This window comes from Dama dama, chromosome 8 (assembly GCF_033118175.1).
Source record: "Dama dama isolate Ldn47 chromosome 8, ASM3311817v1, whole genome shotgun sequence".
NCBI classification, from domain to species: domain Eukaryota; kingdom Metazoa; phylum Chordata; class Mammalia; order Artiodactyla; family Cervidae; genus Dama; species Dama dama.
Window position 1 is genome coordinate 44,828,287 of NC_083688.1, and position 19,886 is coordinate 44,848,172.

The 19,886-nt window shown below is 42.0% G+C and overlaps 1 protein-coding gene and 1 long non-coding RNA gene across 3 annotated transcripts in view; one reads left to right on the forward strand and one right to left on the reverse strand.

Moving 5' to 3' along the window:
* Positions 1-4,075: 4,075 nt before the first annotated feature.
* Positions 4,076-19,886, reverse strand: part of LOC133060985 (aldehyde oxidase 2) — a 77,637-nt gene continuing 61,826 nt past the window's right edge. Inside the window, exons 31-36 of the mRNA XM_061149038.1 lie at positions 19,243-19,357; positions 17,315-17,380; positions 17,013-17,201; positions 16,547-16,714; positions 5,783-5,858; positions 4,076-4,701 (exon numbers count right to left, since the gene is read on the reverse strand). Coding sequence (XP_061005021.1) covers positions 5,805-5,858; positions 16,547-16,714; positions 17,013-17,201; positions 17,315-17,380; positions 19,243-19,357 — 592 coding nt within the window. The 3' untranslated portion in view covers positions 4,076-4,701; positions 5,783-5,804. The remainder of the gene's footprint in view (positions 4,702-5,782; positions 5,859-16,546; positions 16,715-17,012; positions 17,202-17,314; positions 17,381-19,242; positions 19,358-19,886) is intronic.
* Positions 8,957-16,503, forward strand: LOC133060986 (uncharacterized). 2 transcript variants are annotated; one of them, XR_009693882.1, is made up of 4 exons: positions 8,969-9,048; positions 10,333-10,392; positions 13,536-13,637; positions 14,792-16,503. It is a non-coding gene; the product is annotated as an uncharacterized LOC133060986 (long non-coding RNA). The 2 variants fall into 2 exon arrangements; XR_009693883.1 differs by lacking the exon at positions 10,333-10,392 and having other exon boundaries at positions 8,957-9,048.

The window sequence follows — 19,886 nt, forward strand, 5'->3', positions numbered from 1 at the left end:
GTTTTGGGACATTTTTCTTAACATGTACAAGTAATATAAATAATTCATTCAAGAGATTAAAATTCAATAACAATGTAACCTGACTTCTTTGTCAAAGAACTATAGTTTTTTTCTTGTTACCTTCCTTAGATGAGTATCTGAGTCACACAGTATAGGTTTCACAAATATTTTCTGTTTGAATAGAGCACATTTGTTTGCTTTTCCTTAGTCAAACATGTAAAGCATAAGTTTAAGATAGACCCTGTGGTGAAGGATGAGTAGAATACAGTCCCTGCCACCTAAGTGTGTCTGTTGTCCAGAAGGGGAGGATGTATATGTAGACAAACAGAGAGTGGGAGAGAAAGAAGAACCAGGTACAATAGGGAGTGAAGGAGGGAAGTGCAGTTCTATCCCAGACTGTATCTGTTAGCCTCAGATCATGGCAGAGCGAGCTGAATAGTGTCACCTCAAATTCATGTCTACCTGGAACCTCAGAATGTGACTTTGCTTGGAAATAGTGTCTTTGCAAATGTAATTAGTTAAGATGAGGTCATATTGGGTTAGGGTGGTCCCACATCAGTGATTGCTGTTTTAATAAGAGAACAGAGAGAGGTGGACACAGACACAGAGGGAAGCAGCTGCTGCTGCTGCTGCTAAGTCGCTTCAGTCGTGTCCGACCCTGTGCGACCCCATAGATGGCAGCCCACCAGGCTCCCCCGTCCCTGGGATTCTCCAGGCAAGAACACTGGAGCGGGTTGCCATTTCCTTCCCCAATGCATGAAAGTGAAAAGTGAAAGTGAAGTCGCTCAGTCGTGTCCGACTCTTCGAGACCCCATGGACTTCAGCCTACCAGGCTCCTCCACCCATGGGACTTTCCAGGAAAGCATACTGGAGTGGGTTCCCATTGCCTTCTCCAACGGGGAAGAAGACTGTGTGATGATGGAGGCAGAGATCAGAGTGATGCAGCTACAAGCCAAGGCATGCCAGGAGCCTCCAGAAGAGGCAAGGAGGGGTTCATCCCTAGAACCTATGGCTTTGCCAACACCTTGATTTCAAAATTCTAGCTTCCAGAACTGTGAGGAAATAAGTATTTAAGACATTCAGTTTATGGTTATTTGTTACAACAGCCCTAGGAAAGAATACATTTTTTTTTTTTTTTTTGGCCCTGCCGTGTGCTTTACGGGATCTTAGTTCCCTGACCAGGGATTGAACCCTGGCTATAGTAGTGAAAGCACTGAATCCTAACCACTGGACGGCCAGGGAACTCCACCCCTGCCCCCTGCCATTTTTTTCTTTTTTCTTTTTTTAAAGGAAGTAACGCAATTGGAAAGGGTACTCTCTAGCTCACAGAGTTGAATGCTGGGCTGAAGAAGCCAGCCTTCAGATATGCAGGAATAGGGGCACATCTGAGGATCTCAGTGGCGGAGCTCGTGTGCTCTACATGGCCCAGGGCCATGAGATCCTTTTACCCTTCTGTACCTCACTCCAGATTCTGACTTTCATCAGAGAGACTCTCGACCCAGCTTATCCTGTGCCTTTCCCAGCAGCCCTCATGGTGGAGGACAGGTGACTTTCCAAAGGAAAAGACCCCCAGCAGATAAAAACGACAGATGACTACTCTGCCAATGTAGTCATTGGCATTGGATAGTCCTTTTTGGAAGAAGAAACCTTCCAGTTGCATGCTACTCATTTAGCAAGGGAGGGTGGATGGTTACAGATCTTGAGAAAGATTGTCCTGGCAGCTCTGTGCCAAATGCTTTGGAGCAAGATCAGCAGTGACGTCAGCCAGTGTGGAGTTAAGAGAGGGTGGAGGCATCTGTCCTGCTACAGTGACTCTGCCAGGGAAAGAGCACTCTCATTTTGCAATCCATGGTTTCTTAATATTGACTCATTCAACGTGAGTAGGGAGACAGAAGACGCCTTTTTTTTCTGTCTCCAACTATTGCTGCCTTTTTTTTTTTTTTTAAACTTTTTGGTATCTTGAAAATCAGAAGGCATACTTTTTGCTACTTGTCTACCCAGTTATGTGAGACTGATCAAGTGTTTTTCACAGTTCCAGGGATACAGCTGGAAGCAGACTATTTTTTCATTTACTTGAGAGAAAACCCACCCAGAGAACCCAGGCTCTGAAGGCAAATATACAAATGCCTCCCGTGTACCCAAGATCCCGGGGGAAGAACTAGGAGGGTTCAGAGAGTCCAGATGAGTGTCAAGGATTGCAGTTTCTCACTGTTATGGGCACCAGGGTTCTTACATGGAAAAGGGGGTGGAATTGCCTAGACAGAGAAAGGGAACAGCATCTCGCTCAGTGGGTCCAGCTGGTATAATGGGCATGAGTGACTGGGCATTGTGGGACCAGCTATTTCTGATGGAGACAAAAACGTAAAAAGTAGCTAACAAAAGTGGTTAACACTCTGAACTTGTGTAAAAACTGTCTAGATGGGATGGTGATACTAGAATAAGTCTTTGCTCTGCACACCTTTGTATATATTTTTTTAACTGTGTGCATGTATTACTTATCCAAAAATTCTAGTTTTAAGTTTTATCCCTTACCAAGCCTTATAGGGGGCTTCCCTGGTGGCTCAGATGGTAAAGCATCTGCCTGGAATGTGGGAGACCCGGGTTCAACCCCTGGGTTGGGAAGATCCCCTGGAGAAGGAAATGGCAACCCACTCCAGTACTCTTGCCTGGAAAATTCCATGGACTGAGGAGCCTGGTAGGCTACAGTCCATGGGTCGCAAAGAGTCGGACACGACTGAGCAACTTTACTTACTTTACTAAGGCTTATAGAGCTCAAGGAACTGGTTTTTAGGATGTGGCTTCAAATATGTCTTTTAAAAAAAGTACTTATATCCACACCATCCAGATTTTAGTGCGTCAACTACATGAATAACTTTTATTCAGATCCCTCTGTTCTTAGTGCTTTATAGTTCTCAGCCATGACAAATGAAAAATCCTTAGCCCTAATAGGCCAAATTTTAAAAAATTATGTTTATCATCATTTAAAATGACACAAATGATAAAAACACACGCATTTCTCACATTCATATTAGATCACACAGTTAAGGATTCTATTTTCAAGAGCCAAAACATTTTTTCTTTATTACTTTTAACTTATTTCACCCTGGCTACTCCCACTAAGTTCCCAGCTCTCCTGCTCCAGTGTGCAAGAGTCTTGTATCATTTATGCCCTGCCCATGACCCTTCTGCTCCTGTCCCATTTCCTCCCTTGGGCTCCTGTGGCCCGGTGGAGCCTCCCACCCCTGGACAGGCCCGTGGACAGCCACATCCCAGTCCCTTCAATCAGACGTGCTCATGGCCTTCAATGACCCTCAGAATAGACTACATGCCCAATCTTGGCCTTCTTTCCCCAGTCACCCAGCGCTCTCAGTTCAGCCTCACCTCCTTCATTCACTCCAGGAGTCACTGCAGATGACTGGTGAGCCTGATGGTATGACTTCTGGTTGACAGAGCGTCATTTTCCACCCCTGACTTTTTGGTCAAATGAGGCCTAATTCATATGCTGGTTTCTCCTTCTCTGAAGGCCCCTAAAATGCAGGCTAGTGGAATTTGATGGATTCTGCATGTTTTAACTACAGCATAAAGGTGATTACAATTCAGGATCCTTTTGCTCCACATTGTTGTTGTTGTAGTTCAGTCACCCAGTCGTGTCTGAATCTTTGCAACCCAGTGGAGTGCAGAACACCAGGCTTCCCTGTCCCTCCCATCTCCGGAAGTTTGCTCAAGATCATGTCCACTGCATCGGTGATGCCATCCAGTCATCTCATCCTCTGTCACCCTCCTCTCCTTCTGCCCTCAATCTTTCCCAGCATCAAGGACTTTTCCAAGGAGTCATCTGTTTGCATTAGATGAGCAAAATACTGGAGCTTCAGCTTCAGCATCAATGAGTATTCAGGGTTGATTTCCCTTAAGATTGATTGGTTTGATCTCCTTGCTGTCCAAGGGACTTTCAAGAGTCTTCTCCAGCACCACAGTTCAAAGGCATTAATTCTTTGGCATTCTGCCTTCTTTATAGTCCAGCTCCATGGCACCTACTTCTACATGTGGAAAACTGAACAGTTAAGCATTTCTGAAACTGATAACAGAGTGGATACTTTTCATAATCAAATTAAAAAAAAAAATAAAGGGTTTTGTAATAATATATTAAAAATGTTTTTACATTGCTTTTCCCCTCCAAATTCCAAAAGAATGTTAACCAGTTGCATAGCTGGCTTACATGAGGAAAATATTCCTTTGCTGTCCAATGCATATACACAGACCCATAGCTACTCCACAGTTAAAACAAAATGATACAAAATCTTTAGGAATTTTGTGGTGTCCTTACACTGAATCAAACACATCTCTGGGGAAACTAATCACATGTTCATCTGCTGAGAAGTATCTTTCATTGTAAAATTGTAACCTGGATTACTAGTTCAGTTAGATTGGATGGGCACATAAAGGGAAATACATGATATCTTCAGAAAAAAATCAACTTTATGCTCCTTGCTGTGACAAGTGCAGTGTTTGATTAGTGGCCTTTAGGCTAGAAAGTCTAAGTCAACAATTTGAAACTAATGATTCATCTTTTTAATATAATAAAATCTGAATAATATTTCTAAATTTTGTGTCTTCCTCCCACTCACAACAATACAAGAATATCAGTTTGGAGTCCAGTTAGCATTAACAAACCATCTTTTCACTTGTGAAAAACTGAAACTCCTGGGAAAAAAGAAAAGATGATAATTATAAAGGGGTACAAATTTTGTATGTGAAGAGAACAATACGTAGTTGACAAAATGAACTGTAAGCTTCACAGATTTGAATGAGTATACTTAGGTAGTTACTTATTCTCCCTTGCCCTCCATGTCTCTCATTTATAAAATAAGAATCAGAGAGATCATATAAAATGAGATCAGAGGTTTTTAAAAAAAGATTATTATTTATTTTCGGCTGTGCTGGATCTTCATAGCTGCTCTGGCTTTCTCTAGTTGCGAAAAGCTGGGGCTACTCTCTCATTGTGCTCGGGCGTCTCACTGCAGTGGCCTCTCTTGTTGTGGATGGGGGCTCCAAGGCAGGAGGGCTTCAGTCGTGGTGGCTCCCCGGCTCCAGAACACGGGCTCAGTAGTTGTGACTCACGGGCTTAGCTGGTCCGAGCCTGCGGGATCTTCCCTGACCAGGGATTAAACTCACGTTCCCTGCATTGGCAGGCAGATTCTGTACCACTGAGCCATTAAGGAAATCTGGTTTTGACACATTTTTAGCAGAGATTTAAAATGTTATGGGGAACACACACACATATATGATTTTAGTGTGGAATAAATTTAGTAAGGTCAATGTTCAGCACATAAAGCAAATACATAAGAAAGTTATGCTTCTCTGAAGAGTGCAAAAATTTGAAATTGCAGTTAAAGGAAGATAGTTAAAGACTCAGGGAATTCCTGGTGGGTCAGTGGCTAAGAATCCATGCTCCCAATGCAGGAGGCCCAGGATCGATCCCTGGTCAGGGAACTAGATCTTGAACTAGTTGAACTATCTTGAACTATGCCACAACTAGAAGATTCTGCATGTTGCAGCTAAGACCCGGTGCAGCCAAATAAATAAATATTGAAAATATTGGATAAGATTAAAAAAGAAACAACTGTACTCTAATAAAGATTAATTTTTTAAAAAAAGGGTTTAAAAAGGAAACTTGATTGACGCACTTGTGCAATCCTAAGATATCACAGAACACAACTTGAAAACCACTGGACTAGCTGATCTTGTCATTTTGAGTAATTCTCTTTCAGCTTATTGATCTTACCTTTAAGGCAATGACAGCCGTGTTATGCTACAGTGATAGACCAGGGTTTAAATGTCTTAGGATCATCTCTTGGGATCTAAGAAAGAAAGTAAATTAAATACTAAACATCATAATACCTTTGTAATATTTCACCAGGAAAATGATATCAAATCTGTAGGTTTTGAAAGATGTTTCTGATGGGAAGCAGCAGGATCTTCCTGGGGAATGGGATTGTACCGTGCCTTTCAAATGACAACTCTGAAAAGATAGAGGGTCAGCGCTGTACTCTCTGCTAACGTCTGTAACTGCTAATTAAGAGGGCACGCTCTGGTGGTTCAGATGGTAAAGAATCTGCCTGCAAGCAGGAGGCCTCAGTTTGATCCCTGGATTGAGAAGATCTGGAGAAGGGAATGGCTATCCACTCCAGTGTTCTTGCCTGGAGAATTCTATGGACAGAAGAGCCTGGCTGGATACAGTCCATGTGGTCACAAAGAGTTGGACATGAGTGAGCGACTGATCCTTTGCCTTTTTTGGATTTTTTACCTATCTTCTCTGCCTCTCAGATGTGAATCCCCAAGAGAATTATAAATCCAATGAAAATCTTTGTGGGAGGAGGATGGGGAGGGCAAAGGGGTTAGGCTGAGAGTTGCTTGTAGTTTACAGACCTAGACTCCCCTGCAGGGATCTGAGAAGAGCCCCACCTACATGCCTAGCCAAATGATTTGGCTCCAGTTAAACTCAGGCCCATTTCTCTATTCTGGGCTAGAAGCCCTAAGAATTTAACATCTTTGTCCTTCTTCCTTCTGGTCCGCAGCTCCCATCTGCAGAATTCTCTCTGCTGGGTTTGCCCCAAAGCAGAATAAGCAGAGTCTATATTCCCGCCTCCTCTGCTATCATGTTTTTGTTTGAAGAGTTGACTTTTAGTTACAAAAGTGTTAAAAACATAAAAAAGCTTTCTGTAAATAATGAAAAGTTATGAAGATTTCAGAAAGCTTGTCTCCTGATATTTATTTCACAAAAAAACACAAAAGGAGGACAGAAAACCACAAACAAAAACACAGCCCAACCCCTAACCTGTCAGGATATCTTTACCAGTCCCATTCTTACTGTTCGCTTTCAATCTGTACTGAAATGTAAATAGAGGGCTAGTTTGCCCTCCTGCGAGGGACTTCCCTGATTCTCTAACCGAACTGCTGCACTGGGATTTACTTGGCTGTCTTACTTAGGGTCAGCCTGTTCCACCTGGACTGGGCTGGATGCAGGACAAAGCTCCTCAGTCTCGTCTGAGGTAGATTCAGGTCAGCTCATCTGCTAAATTGTAGTCTCTCCGAAAACCTGTTCCTATTCTTGTCACCAGACCAGGGTTCCTGGGGCACTCTTCTGCTTTGGGACTCAGATCAATGCTCATTCTCTTGCTGCCCCAGCCTTTTGTGTGGCTCACCCACTCCCTGGCTTCTTGAGCGAGGACCCAATTTCCCTTTTTCCCTCAAGGATCCCGGCTCTGGGATGTAAACAGACCTTCACTGGCCTTTCATGATCTTCTCTCACTTCTCCCTTGTTTAGGGACATCATTCCCTTTCTCCCTCCCCCTCTTTCTCCCTGTTGGTTCTTGATTGCTATGATTAAGGCAATATGTTGACTTTGGTGGTCAAGACTGATTCTACTTACAGCTAAGCCTTCTGAAGTATATCTGTGCCCAGTCTCACTGGTTTCAACACCTAGTGTCATCAATCCAGGATTGTTCATCATTCTCACTGTGCAATAAAGGATGAACTCAGGAGGCCTCCATTGTCCAAACTCTGCACTTTCCAAAGAAAGGGTTAGCCTTTGACCAACTCCTGGGAGTAACACCCCAGCTCTTGGAACATCCTGCCTTGTAAGAGCGCCTTTGTTTACCTGAGGTCTTAATAACATCACTTGACTTCTGGAAGGGCTGGACACTGAGTGACTAAGGTCAGCTTTGCACACAACCTGTGCCTATGTGACTGATCCCTAATAAAACTCCTGGACACCAAGGCTCAGCCGAGCTTCCCTGGCTGGCAATCCTTCATATATCTTCTTCTTCCACACTGTCACTGGGGAAAGCAGGTGGCTCTCTGTGACTCCACTGGAAGAAGACACCCTGAAAGCCTCACCTGGTCTCTCCTGGACTTTGCCCCATGTGCCTTTGCCTTTGAGGATGTTAATCTATATCCTTTCACTGTAATAAGCCATTACCATGAACAGCAGCTTTCTGAGTTCTGGGAGCCCATCACTGTATCATCAAAACTGAAGATAGCCTTGGGGACTTCTGACCCAGTCGTCATCATCATCAATGTATATTGACCATTTACTACGTGTGACAGTTGCTGAATGCTTTTCATGTGTTTTATTCAAACCTTTTAACAACATTATAAGGAAACTAGAGTTATTCTCTCCACAAACATTTCCTGCCATTTTAATTTTATAAAAAAATTAAATTATCAGAGTGGTTAAATGCATCATCAAAAGTAGGGCTGGATGGCTGATTCATGTTGATGTATGGCAGAAACCAACACAATGTTGCAGAGCAATTACCCTTCAATTAAAAACACATTTTTTAAAGAAAATTAGGGCTGGGATCACAACCCCGGTGCCTTTGACTGCAGGGCCATATCGTAATCACAAAGCTAAGAAAGTGTGTCATAACTCCTTTCCCTGACTAGGTAAGATGGCTGCCTTTTCCTGTTTTCCATTCTGCATCCCTTATTCCCTCTCTTAATCTGAGGGATGCCTCCAGTTTTGCCAGACTAAACGAGCAACCTTCCAGAGACCAGGCAGGAGAATTTTAGATGCAAAAATGCATATTCACTAGCAGTATCAGATCATCCCCTTCAGCAGCAAGAAAGGTCACTGCATGAAGTCTCAGCACGTGTTGCCTCCTGGAACAAGCATGTTCAGTGTGGGACCAGTTTCAGCACCAAACCTCTTCCAAGACAGCACGAGAGGCAGGGAGGAGGAGGTGAAGAACGGGCCAGTTCACGGCTGTCTGAACGTGTGAAGGTGTGTGTGTGTGTGTGTGTGTGTGTCCCGCCTGTCTGGCTGTGCGTGCCTCTCACGGGAGCAGGACCACAGGCTCGGCGTCCTGGGGGAGCCGCTGCAGCCGCCCAAGTCACGCGGTCTGCACCGCGCTCTGGCTCACGGAATCCACGTGACTGAGGCCTGACTGTGCTGCGCTGAGGTCCTGCCGGTCGTCTGCGGCCCAGCCTCTGGCAGAACAGGCTGGAGACCGCATGTTTCCACACGCTGCTGGAGTAGCTTCCAAAACCGTAAGGAAAGGGCACGCAGGCTTGTAGGACCGGCAGTATATCTCCCGCTGCTCAGAGGAACGCAGGACTGTGTGTGGGCAGGATATGGGTTTGAGGACCAGCATCTGGGGGCGGACCAGCATCTGGGGGCGGACCAGCATCTGGGGGCGGACCAGCATCTGGGGGCGGACCAGCCGAGAACAGCGCAGGTAAAGCAGGCGGGTCACAGCCAGGAAGTGCTCACAGGCCTTTCCTCCTCCATCTGCCAGGAAGGGCTTCCTTTCCTGAGCTAAACAGGCGGCACTGTTAATGTTGCCAACTCTCTCAGAGTGTGTGCCCCTAGAAACGCAAAAGCAGCAGGGAGGGAAAACGAGTCATGGGTCCTAATGAGGCAGAGGGAGGGGAGTAGCTGCAAGGAGGCTGTTTTAGGGTTTCCTTTTGTTTTTTTTTCTAGTTTTTTCCAAATCGAAGTATAAATTGATTTACAATATTTTATGTTTCACATGTACAGTATAATGATTCAACATTTTATGGATTATACTCCATTTAAAGTTATTACAGAATAGTGACTATATTTCCCTGTGCTGTACAATATATTCTTGTTGCATATTTATTTTATATTGGGTTGTTATTATGGGAAAACCCAAATGAACTTTTTGGCCAACCCAATACATGGTAGCTTGTATCTTAAAAAAAAATTTTTTTTTTTTTACATACAGCATGTGGGATCTTTATTCCCTGACCAGGGATTGAACCCACACCTCATGCATTTAGGATTGTGGAGTCTTAACCACTGGACCCCTGGGAAGTCCAGTAGTTTTTTTGTATCTTTTAATCTTAACGCTCCTCCCTCCTGCCCTCTCCGAACTGGTTATGTTTTAGGTTTTCAAAGTGGAGAAGGTAAAGATCTTCAGAAAAAAGACATTCGCCAACTTTATAGAATTACAGGGCAGGACAAATTCTAGAAAGCAGTATTTTTCTAATTTTTAAGATTGTGTATTCCTTTTTGTCTCTGAATCATAAAGATTTTTTTTTTAATGAAATAATTGTTTCTAAGTAAAGTCCTAATTTGAAAGTGCTGATTAGGCATTTTCTGTATACATTTAAAGGAAATTTCCTCTTTTTTTCCTTGTCGTATTTTAAATGACTTTACAAAATACATTTCCCAAGAATACAATTTTCTCACTCCCATCACTAGAGAGGAAATTTTGTATAGGAATGATATTTCTGATGGTTTCTGTTTGAGCCAGGCTGCTCTGTTGGGCTCAGGGCAGAAATTAACACCAGCAACACTGTTCTGACCAGGAGGGAACCACCTAAGAAAGGGCCCCTGGAGAAGAGCCACAGCTAACAACTGTAATCAAGGTAACCATACTGGTCGTGTGACATTTTTTTTTTGTCATACTGGTCAAAAAAAATTTCATATGATTATTCAAGTTGTAGAACTTCTTACAACAAAAATGCTCCAGGGACTTCCCTGGTGGCCCAGTGGTTACGACTGCATGCTACCAATGCAGAGGGCATGGGTTTGATTCCTGGTCCAGGAACCAAGGTCCCTTTTGCAACCAAAAGATTTAAAAAAAAAAAGCTCCAGGCTTCTTACCAGTGCCTGCTTCTCACTGATGCTTAAAGCCAGTTATCCGTGAAAGTGGCTGCTAAGTGTTAAGGGCTGGTTTTCTTCCTGCCCTTAGCAGGTCAGCTTGATTTAATGTGGAAAGTCTTTTTAAGCCTCTGGGAGAGGCATATTTTGAAAAAAGGTCATTAGCAGTCATGGATATTTGGTGGAGACCAGAACTGTAATATTCATGTAGTGACTTGTATTTACACAGTACTTTTACATGCATTATTTTACTTAATTCAAAGGAAAAATACTGAATGTTTAACCATCATTTCTGTTGAAGAAGTAGCTATACACCGGTTTTTATTTACCTTGTGGTTATAAGAAGGTTATTAAAAGAAGAGATCTGGGACTTTCCAATGCTCATGTTCTAGTATACAGACCTTCTTACTTGTCAGAACAAATTGTCTTTTGACAAAAGCATTCACAGACCAAATACAAAGAGTATCAGTATGTTTCTAAAAAAAATTGTTTTCACAGTACAGTGCTGTATGCCAGTGTGAATCCTTACTTATCTCAACTAAAAGCTACCTTGGAGTTGGAGCAAATGTATCGGGTTATTCAAAACTTTCCTTTGGTAACATCTTCCAGAAAAACACGAACAAACTTTTAAAAAACCTGAAGAAACTTTTGGGCCACCTCAATAAATTCTAATGCAGGTTCAAATTTGCTCTAATGTGCCAAAAAAAAAAACTGGTCAAGAGCCAGGCTATGAGAATTTTAGGAGGCCTGTTGTGTGAATGAATGAGTTTCTAAAGATCTGAAGCAGTAGATCTGCATTGTGATAGAGGTTAGTTGCTAGGAAACTGCTGACTGGATAAGAACTATTCAGGTTTCACCCTGAAGATGTGAAGATAGAGTGGCTTGACCACATATTTCTATTTCTTTTATCTCTCTGCCATGGAAAACAACAACTGCAGCCTTTCAGTTTTGTTTTTTTCCTACCAGGGAGGTAAGATCAGAGACTTATGACGAAGGCCATTTTGAGGACTACTTTGAATCCATTGAAACTGCCCCAGGGCATTTGCACTGGCTATTCTCCGCCTGGAATACACCCTTACCAGCTTCATGCTTGTTCCTCCACATCATTTAGGCCTCAGATCAAACATGAATACTCCAGAGAAAGCTTCTTTAATAATTTAAAATAATCTATCACATGCTAGCTGCTTACTCTTCTGTTCTGTGTCACAATATTTATCACCACCTGAAATTATATTGTGTATTTCTTTACTTGTTGACTGTCTGGCTTTCCCAATAGAATGTAGGATCCATTTGGCAGAGATTGACTATATCAGTGTTTTTTTTTTTTTTAGTTCCCAGCAGTGCCTGGCACATGGAAAGGGCTGAGTACGTATGCTAGATGAATGAATGGATTATAGGATGAATGATCAAAGCTGGGCCTCATCTCTTACCCCTTTGACTGTAAGAAAAAGTTAAGGCTAGGTTAGAAAAGTTTGTCCTGTTGACACTCAGGGATAACCCAGAGTTGGGCAAGCACTTACACTTTACAGCAATTGTCTTCCCCCTCTCCTATGCTGTAAACACCGAGAGAGACAGAAGGTGCCGGTGAGTCTAGTTCACCACTATACTCCTTAACCTCAAACTATGGAAGAAGGGAAATATTTAATTTCTTGAATTTGAATAAGACATGAAAGGTGAGCAGGGGATTAGCTGAGTGAGGAAAAGCAAGAAGATGATTCCAAGCAGCAGGAAGAGCTGGTGGAGGCATCTGTCCTTGATGTGTGGAACAGACAGATGAAAGCAAGTGTAGCTGGTGTGGAGAGACAAGGCGAGATAGGATACCTAGTGTGGCAGGAGAAGTAGGGGCGTGCTGGCCAGGTTGAACTCTGCAGGTTTATAGGCTTGGCAGGGCAACATAAACAGTTTTATCTTTATCCTAAGAGCGATGGGAAATTGTTCACCTTGTGTACATGTAGAAGGACACAATCATATTTGTCACACATCTCTGGTTGCAATGGGTGTAGGGAGATCAGTTACAAGACTGCTTTGACCCAGGCTAGAGAGATGGAAGTTGGACTTAGAATCTCTAGCAAGTAAGCTTCTTGAAGGTAGAGATCACTCTGTTTGATTCACTGCTGAATTCTCAGCACCTAGATTAATGCCAGGCACGTATTAGATCCTCAATAAATGTTTAACGCATGAATGACATAGTAGCTAGACATGGAGTCAATAGAAATGGAGGAAAATAGACTGACCTCACGTATATTTGAATCAATGAGAAGACAGCCTTCTTCAAATCCTTGACGAGACTTGGGTGATCCAACAGTTTCTCTGTTCTAGCCTACAGCCCAGTTACGAGGTCTATAACTGGTCTGCACCCTGTAAACCTGCAGAGTCCAGGGTTCAAAGCACTGACTCATTAGAAAAGACCCCGATGCTGGGGAAGACTGAGGGCAAGAGGAGAAGGCAGCAACACAGGATGAGATGGTTGGATGGCATCTGATGGCAACTGACTCAATGGACATGAATTTGAGCAAACTCAGGGAGAAAGTGAAGGACAGGGAGGCCTGGCATGCTGCAGTTCATGGGGGTCACAAAAAGCTGGACATTATTTAGTGACTGAACAACAACAGGAACATGACTGGTGGAAGAGATTGTTAGGGGTTCAAACTGACAGGGTGTGATGAGGGACTAGCTACTGAGTATGAGAAAGAGAAATGTTGGGCCAAGTCCAAGGTTTCCGGTTTCTGTTACTATATGGATGGAGGAATACTGACATTTCCTGGGACAGGAAGTGACAGTAGAACCTATATTCGTGTGTTTCTGGTTCTCTTTGTTAAACTGAGAATCAGGACTTCCTCCCCTCTGTCTCTTTCAGGAGGCCCCGCTTAAGGCTGGCTCTAATTGTTCTCTCTCTTCTGATGTACAGCTGAGGAGGTTTGTAGGCTAGAAGAGAGAAACCATTGGGTCACCCAAGTCTTGTCAAGGATTTGAAGAAGGCTGTATTCTCATTGATTCATATATACATGAGGTCAGTGGAATTACTAGGAATATTGTGGGTTGAGATAAAAATGAAAGATAAGAGGGAGGTGGGAGGGGGGTTTAGGGTGGGGGACATATGTAAATCCATGGCTGATTCATGTCAATGTATGGCAAAAAACCACTACAATATTGTAAAGTAATTAGCCTCCAACTAATAAAAATAAATGAAAAAAAAAAAAAGAATGAGAGATAAATGGTCTTTCTCAACATGGTCTAAGTAGCCTTAATAATGGGAGGGTTGGTATTAAGAAGTTAAAACTTCTGCCCTGATCCTGCCTCCAAAACTTGTTCCAGTGGCTATAAATAAAGATTATAAGTTTGGGGGATAAACAATTTTGGCCAGGTATTTTCTCTTTGGGTTTAAGCAACTATATTTTTTGAGTGACATTGCATGGGAAAATGACCTTCTCAATACAGATTTCCTGTGAATGCAGGCTCAACCGAGTCACTCCCCATTATACTATTCAAATCTTTTAAAATATTTACATTAGGGATATCCCAATTTTGTAAAATGAGTATATAAATAGGATATATTATATATATAAACCTATATGAATATGTATAACATTCACTTTGCTATACAGCAGAAACTGACATAACATTGCAAGCAAACTAAACTACAATAAAACTTTAAATAAAACAAAAAACCCTATATAAATTAAAATGTGGTTAAAAGTGTGCATATGTGTGTATTTATAAATATATATACACATAACCCAAGATGGTTATGTTATGGTTATTATGGTTATTTTTGGTTAATGGGATTAGGGCTGATTTTAACTTTCATCTTATTCTTGTCAGCATTTTCTAGTTTTTCCATAATGGACATATGTGACTTTTATGAAGATAAAAATGCTTGTTATGCAAATGAGGTTTTAATATGAAATATAGATTATAAAATGAGGTGATATTTAGAATGTATCCATTTATGAATATTTTAGAAAATAGGAGGTTACTCTCACATTGACTCTGATCATTTAGTTGATGGGTGTACAAATCAGTACATCCATGAAGGCATTTATTAATCTTACCATGAAACCATCAGATTTGGGAGAAATTGTGGCCTCCTTACATGGACCAGGTAGCTGACAGGCTGAGTTTCAAATGGTGAATGAAGTTAAAGTGATTCACATTTTATCACAGCATGTGACAGAGTGACTGCCAGACAACTGGACTATTAAAAGAAGCCTGAAGTCTTGGAAATGAAGAAATTCATTTTCTAAAAGCTGGGACATTTGAAGGCTGAACATGTTCAACCAGGCAAGAAAGGAAGATTTGTATCTTCTATTGTGTTTTTTTGGTTACCTGAATCTGCCCCATTCCAGAAAAGGATATTTACTACTGCAAAAGGTGATGGAGAATTTCTGTTTAAAGGTCAGAAATGCTTGTGCTTTGGGGAGTGGAGGTCACATGGTTCTGCAGGTTCGTGTCACTGGTGCTGTTGTGAATGGGCAGACACAGCTCTCCAGGCCAGATCAGCCGGAGGAGTTCCTGCGATGGAGGAGGGCAGGGTCTCTGGCCTTGACCATCTGAGGAGGGACTGGCCCCAGGCAGATGATTGGAATTCTTTCTATGGACAGTGCAATTGGCTGAGGGTCAGTCTGAGGGGCAGAACCATCTCTGGGAGATGGAGGGAAATCCAGGATGGTCAGTATTATTGGAGTCCAAGAAATGCTGAGTCAGATTTGGAGATGGGGAGAGGACTGGATCACTCAGGGGAAGGAAATGAGTAGTTATGACACATCCCTTTAAGTAATATTCCTAAATCCTGGGTCACTTTGTTCTTTCACTCTATGGCTGGCTGTTTTGAGGAGGTCAGTTAAGTATTTGGGTTTCTTTTAATATAGTTATGAAAACACATTTCTTTTAAGAAGAGAGGCAAAAACCACTACAATATTGTAAAGTAATTAGCCTCCAACTAATAAAATCAGTTCTTTTCTCTCTAGGAGGCAATTATTACTTCTTTGGAGCCAGATGGTCTGGGCTTGAATCTTGACCTTGGGTAAATTACTATACCTCAGTTTCCTCAATAGTAAAATGAAGAAAGTCATAGTAGTTACCTGATAGAGTTGTAGGAGCTGTAGAGTAGTGAAATAATCTGTAAAATATTTAGTCAGTGTGAACTACCCTTACCATTGATGTAAGGAAGCTATGAGGAAATCAGTGCAGGGTAGAACCAATGACCCACCCAACATCGCGTGTCTGCCCCAGTCAGCAGGCTGGCATTGCTGTGTGCATGTGTGTATAGCAGATGGCTCCCAAATCCCCACCCCTGGGCTGGGAGGCACTGCTGTGAAATGAAATGAAGTAGAAAAGCATCAGCGGGACATGAGACCACATGTTTCCTGAATAAAGGACAGACTGGGTGTACTCTGTGTTTGTACAGGGGACGTGGAAAGTGACATTATCAAATACTTCTCCATGACCTGGGTTATTTTTTGTGTGTTTGTTTTTGTTGAAGAATTGGATAGGTTAGGTAGGATAGAGGGAGGGAATACTTAGAATGGTTTGGTGAAAACGGTCCATTGTTTCACATTTAGCTGTTTGTTTCTGAAGCATCATAAATTATCCTACTTGAAGATTGCCCAGATGATTAAGTTACATAACATGGGGAGATGCTTTTCATAAAGTTTAAATTACTGCATATACTAAAAGGTATTTGTGTGATTATTTTTATCATCTTGATGAGCTTGTATCTTGTAATGTGCTCTTATAATCTGATTATAATTTACCTGAGTAAATTATATATAATTTATAATATGATATATATTTTATAGCTTATACATTTTTTATAATTTATATATAACATTTATATATAATCTTATAATTTACCTGAGTAGTCTAAGATGCAACATATAGAAAAATCACTTTTTAGGAAAATAAACAGTAATTCCATACCATCTCTGTGAACCGATCTGCACAGGCCATTCGAACCCATTCTGGAGTCGCTGGGCTCTTCACTGTGAAGTCCTCAGCTATGTCTCTTTCTTTGCGAGCTGCAGCCACAGCATCAGTGATGGCAAAGAACACGGATGACCCCAGGAACATCCCAGACTCCCCCAGGCCCTGCAAGGGAGCACATTTGTTTTAGAGGCTTCTACACTAGACCATCAGCCATTGTAGGTTAGGGGCAGGTCTTTTTCACCACTGTATCCCCAAATCCTAGCACAGCGTCTTACATACAATAATTTTCAATAATTGTTGACTGACTGACTTACTGACTGAGTGAAACTTGTGTACTCTTAGAAATCCTAGTATCACTTGAAGTTTAAAAATCCTGTGTGGGTTAAGTAGTTATTCGATAGGAAAGGTAGTGTGTGTGTTTTTAAAAGCACATTGTGTAGTTGTAGGTTTGAATGCTTACCTTGGATGAATAGAGGGTTAGTGGAGTTTGTGATGATGGCAACAAGGAGACATTAAACTCCTCTGGGACATCGCTGATGGTTGGAATTTTGTATTCATCTGGTCCTCGAGAGTACAGGACACCTTCTGGGGAATATTTCAGCTCTTCAGTGGTATAAAAGCCCATTCCCTGAATAAATGCACCTTCAACCTGAAGAGGGAAAAATGTCAGGCTCTGTGATACTGTGTGCTTTTCAGAAGGCCTTTACCAACCCCACAATGACTCTCAGGAAATGACATCCATCCAGATCGGGCAGCACCTACCTGTCCAATATCGATGGCCGGATTTAGACTGCAGCAGGCATCCATGACGATGTCTGTTCTGATTTTCTGCCAAAATTAAAATTACCTGACTGTAAAAACTTGAATTAAAAATACTATTTTAGGGTTTATTCAAATGGTCCCAATTTATTCCAGGACTCTTGCTGGTTGATTAGCACTACATGGAACCCCATCAACATTAGAGGTGGTAAGACATCTACCAAGTTCTTCAAATTTAGTGCTAGGAGGACTGTTGATGACCCCAGAAGGTCTTCTGAATTCACAGTTTTGGTTTATCTTAAGTGACTTTAAAGTCCATGATATGTGGGTGCGTCTGGGTATCACTTAGTAAATAAATAAGCCTAATTGTTCATCTGATTCTGAAGCTGGATTTGCGATTTTATTAAAATCATGAGCTCATCTAATCCCCATAGTGGTTTGGTCTAGCTGGTATTATTGCCATTTTACTGAGGAAATCATGTAGCCACAGTGGCATGTATGAATTTGGGGATTTGTAAGATCTTGGGTGTATTAAGGGTGAGTGTTGAGACCAATTTACTTCCTTCCCGGAGAAGCATCACACTAATCTGGCCCTTGTGTTGTGTTATTGGGCACGTGCACGCGGGTTGTGGAGAAGCCACAGAAAGCCCTGCGTGCCTGTGATCGATCTCAGGAATATCTTTGGTGCCACTGATCTCAATACTACCTTTGGGATAATTGACTTCAGGGAGATGTCACACCACTATATGCTTTTAAAGCACTTATTCAAGACAGTTTACTAAATTACCTAGTCAGATAGATAACTTGATATCAATAACCTCAGATATGCAGATGACACCACCCTTATGGCAGCAAAAAGGAACTAAAGAGCCTCTTGATGAAAGTGAAAGAGGAGAGTGAAAAAATGGCTTAAAACTCAACATTCAAAAAACTAAGATCATGGCATCCAGTCCCATCACTTCATGGCAAACAGATGGAAAACAAGGGAAGCAGTGATAGACTTCATTTTTTGGCCTCCAAAATCACTGCAGATGGTGATTGCAGCCATGAAATTAAAAGACACTTGCTCCTTGAAAGAAAAGTTATGACCAACCTAGACAGCATATTAAAAAGCAGAGACATTACTTTTCTGACAAGGTCTGTTTAGTCAAAGCTATGGTTTTCCATTAGTCATGTATGGATGTGAGAGTTGGACTATAAAGAAAGCTGAGCGCTGAAGAATTGATGCTTTTGAACTGTGGTGTTGCAGAAGACTCTTGAAAGTCCCTTGGACTGTAAGGAGATCCAACCAGTCTATCCTAAAGGAAATCAGTCCTGAATATTCATTGGAAAGACTGATGCTGAAGCTGAAACTCCAATAATTTGGTCACCTGATGCGAAGAACTGACTCCTTGGAAAAGACCCTGATGCTGGGAAAGAGTGAAGGCAGGAGGAGAAGGGGATGACTGAGGATGAGATGGTTGGATGGCATCACTGACTCAATGGACATGAGTTTGAGCAAGCTCTGGGAATTGGTGATGGACAGGGAAGCCTGAAGTGCTGCAGTCCATGAGGTTGCAAAGAGCAGGGCACGACTGAGTGATTAAACTGAACTGAGATAGATAACTTGACCTTCCTTCAGGAATAGATCCTTTTTTTGAGAGACAAAAAAAAAAACAAAAACCCAACCCCACAAAACTTTGGAATGTAATTTTGTCTGAAATAGAATAAAAAATTTAATGCATTTTAGGCTGTCATGAGCAATTCTTTCTCGACTACCTCTTTTTGGGTGGAAATTTAGGATGAAGCTGAATCTCTCGACATTCCCATGGAATTGAAAGAATCTTGTTCTTATTGTGCAAGTATTACATAATGAAAGGGCGTTATTAATGTAAACACATTTTGTTGTTGTTGTTCTAACTTGCCAAGAGGAAAGCTGTCAAATGACTTACTTTGTGGGCTCCTGTCAGGCAGTCAATTTCAACCTCAGAACAGGCTGCTCCATAGACATAGTAGGGGAAAGGGTCTCCCTCTCCCTTCTCCCAGTCCATGAAGGCATTGTAGCCCCTGATGGAAGAAATAAAGTCCTTTAGCTTAGAAGGGGGTGCAAACAATATTGATTTGTTTTAAAAGTTACCAAAATTTTCATTAGCATTTTATTTGATTGTTGTTGATTGTGACCACCTTTTCAGCTCAATTAAACTGCTACCTGTGTTTGCAATCTAGCTTGTTATAGCAACCCTAACTTTTGCCTCCTTTTTTAAAGAGGAAATTCTTTGTGCTCAAGTTAGGATGCCAAAAAAGGAGAAACCAACAAGCTATTTCACTCGCTCCGGACCTCACAGGGTGTCTGTATCTTGAGGAATTAAGATTTGAGTTTTAGATTTGCACATTGAAAACCTCAACTGATTTTTATTAGGGTTCCCAGAATCCGGGAAGTGACTGCTACTGCTGCTAGGTCGCTTCAGTCGTGTCTGACTCTGTGAGGGACCCCTAGACTGTGCTCATAAGGGACTGACGGTAATACAGGGCTGGTGGAAAAGGGCCGGTAATTTGATGTGTTGTTAATGGAAGATGGACCCAGCTAGAGGGCTGA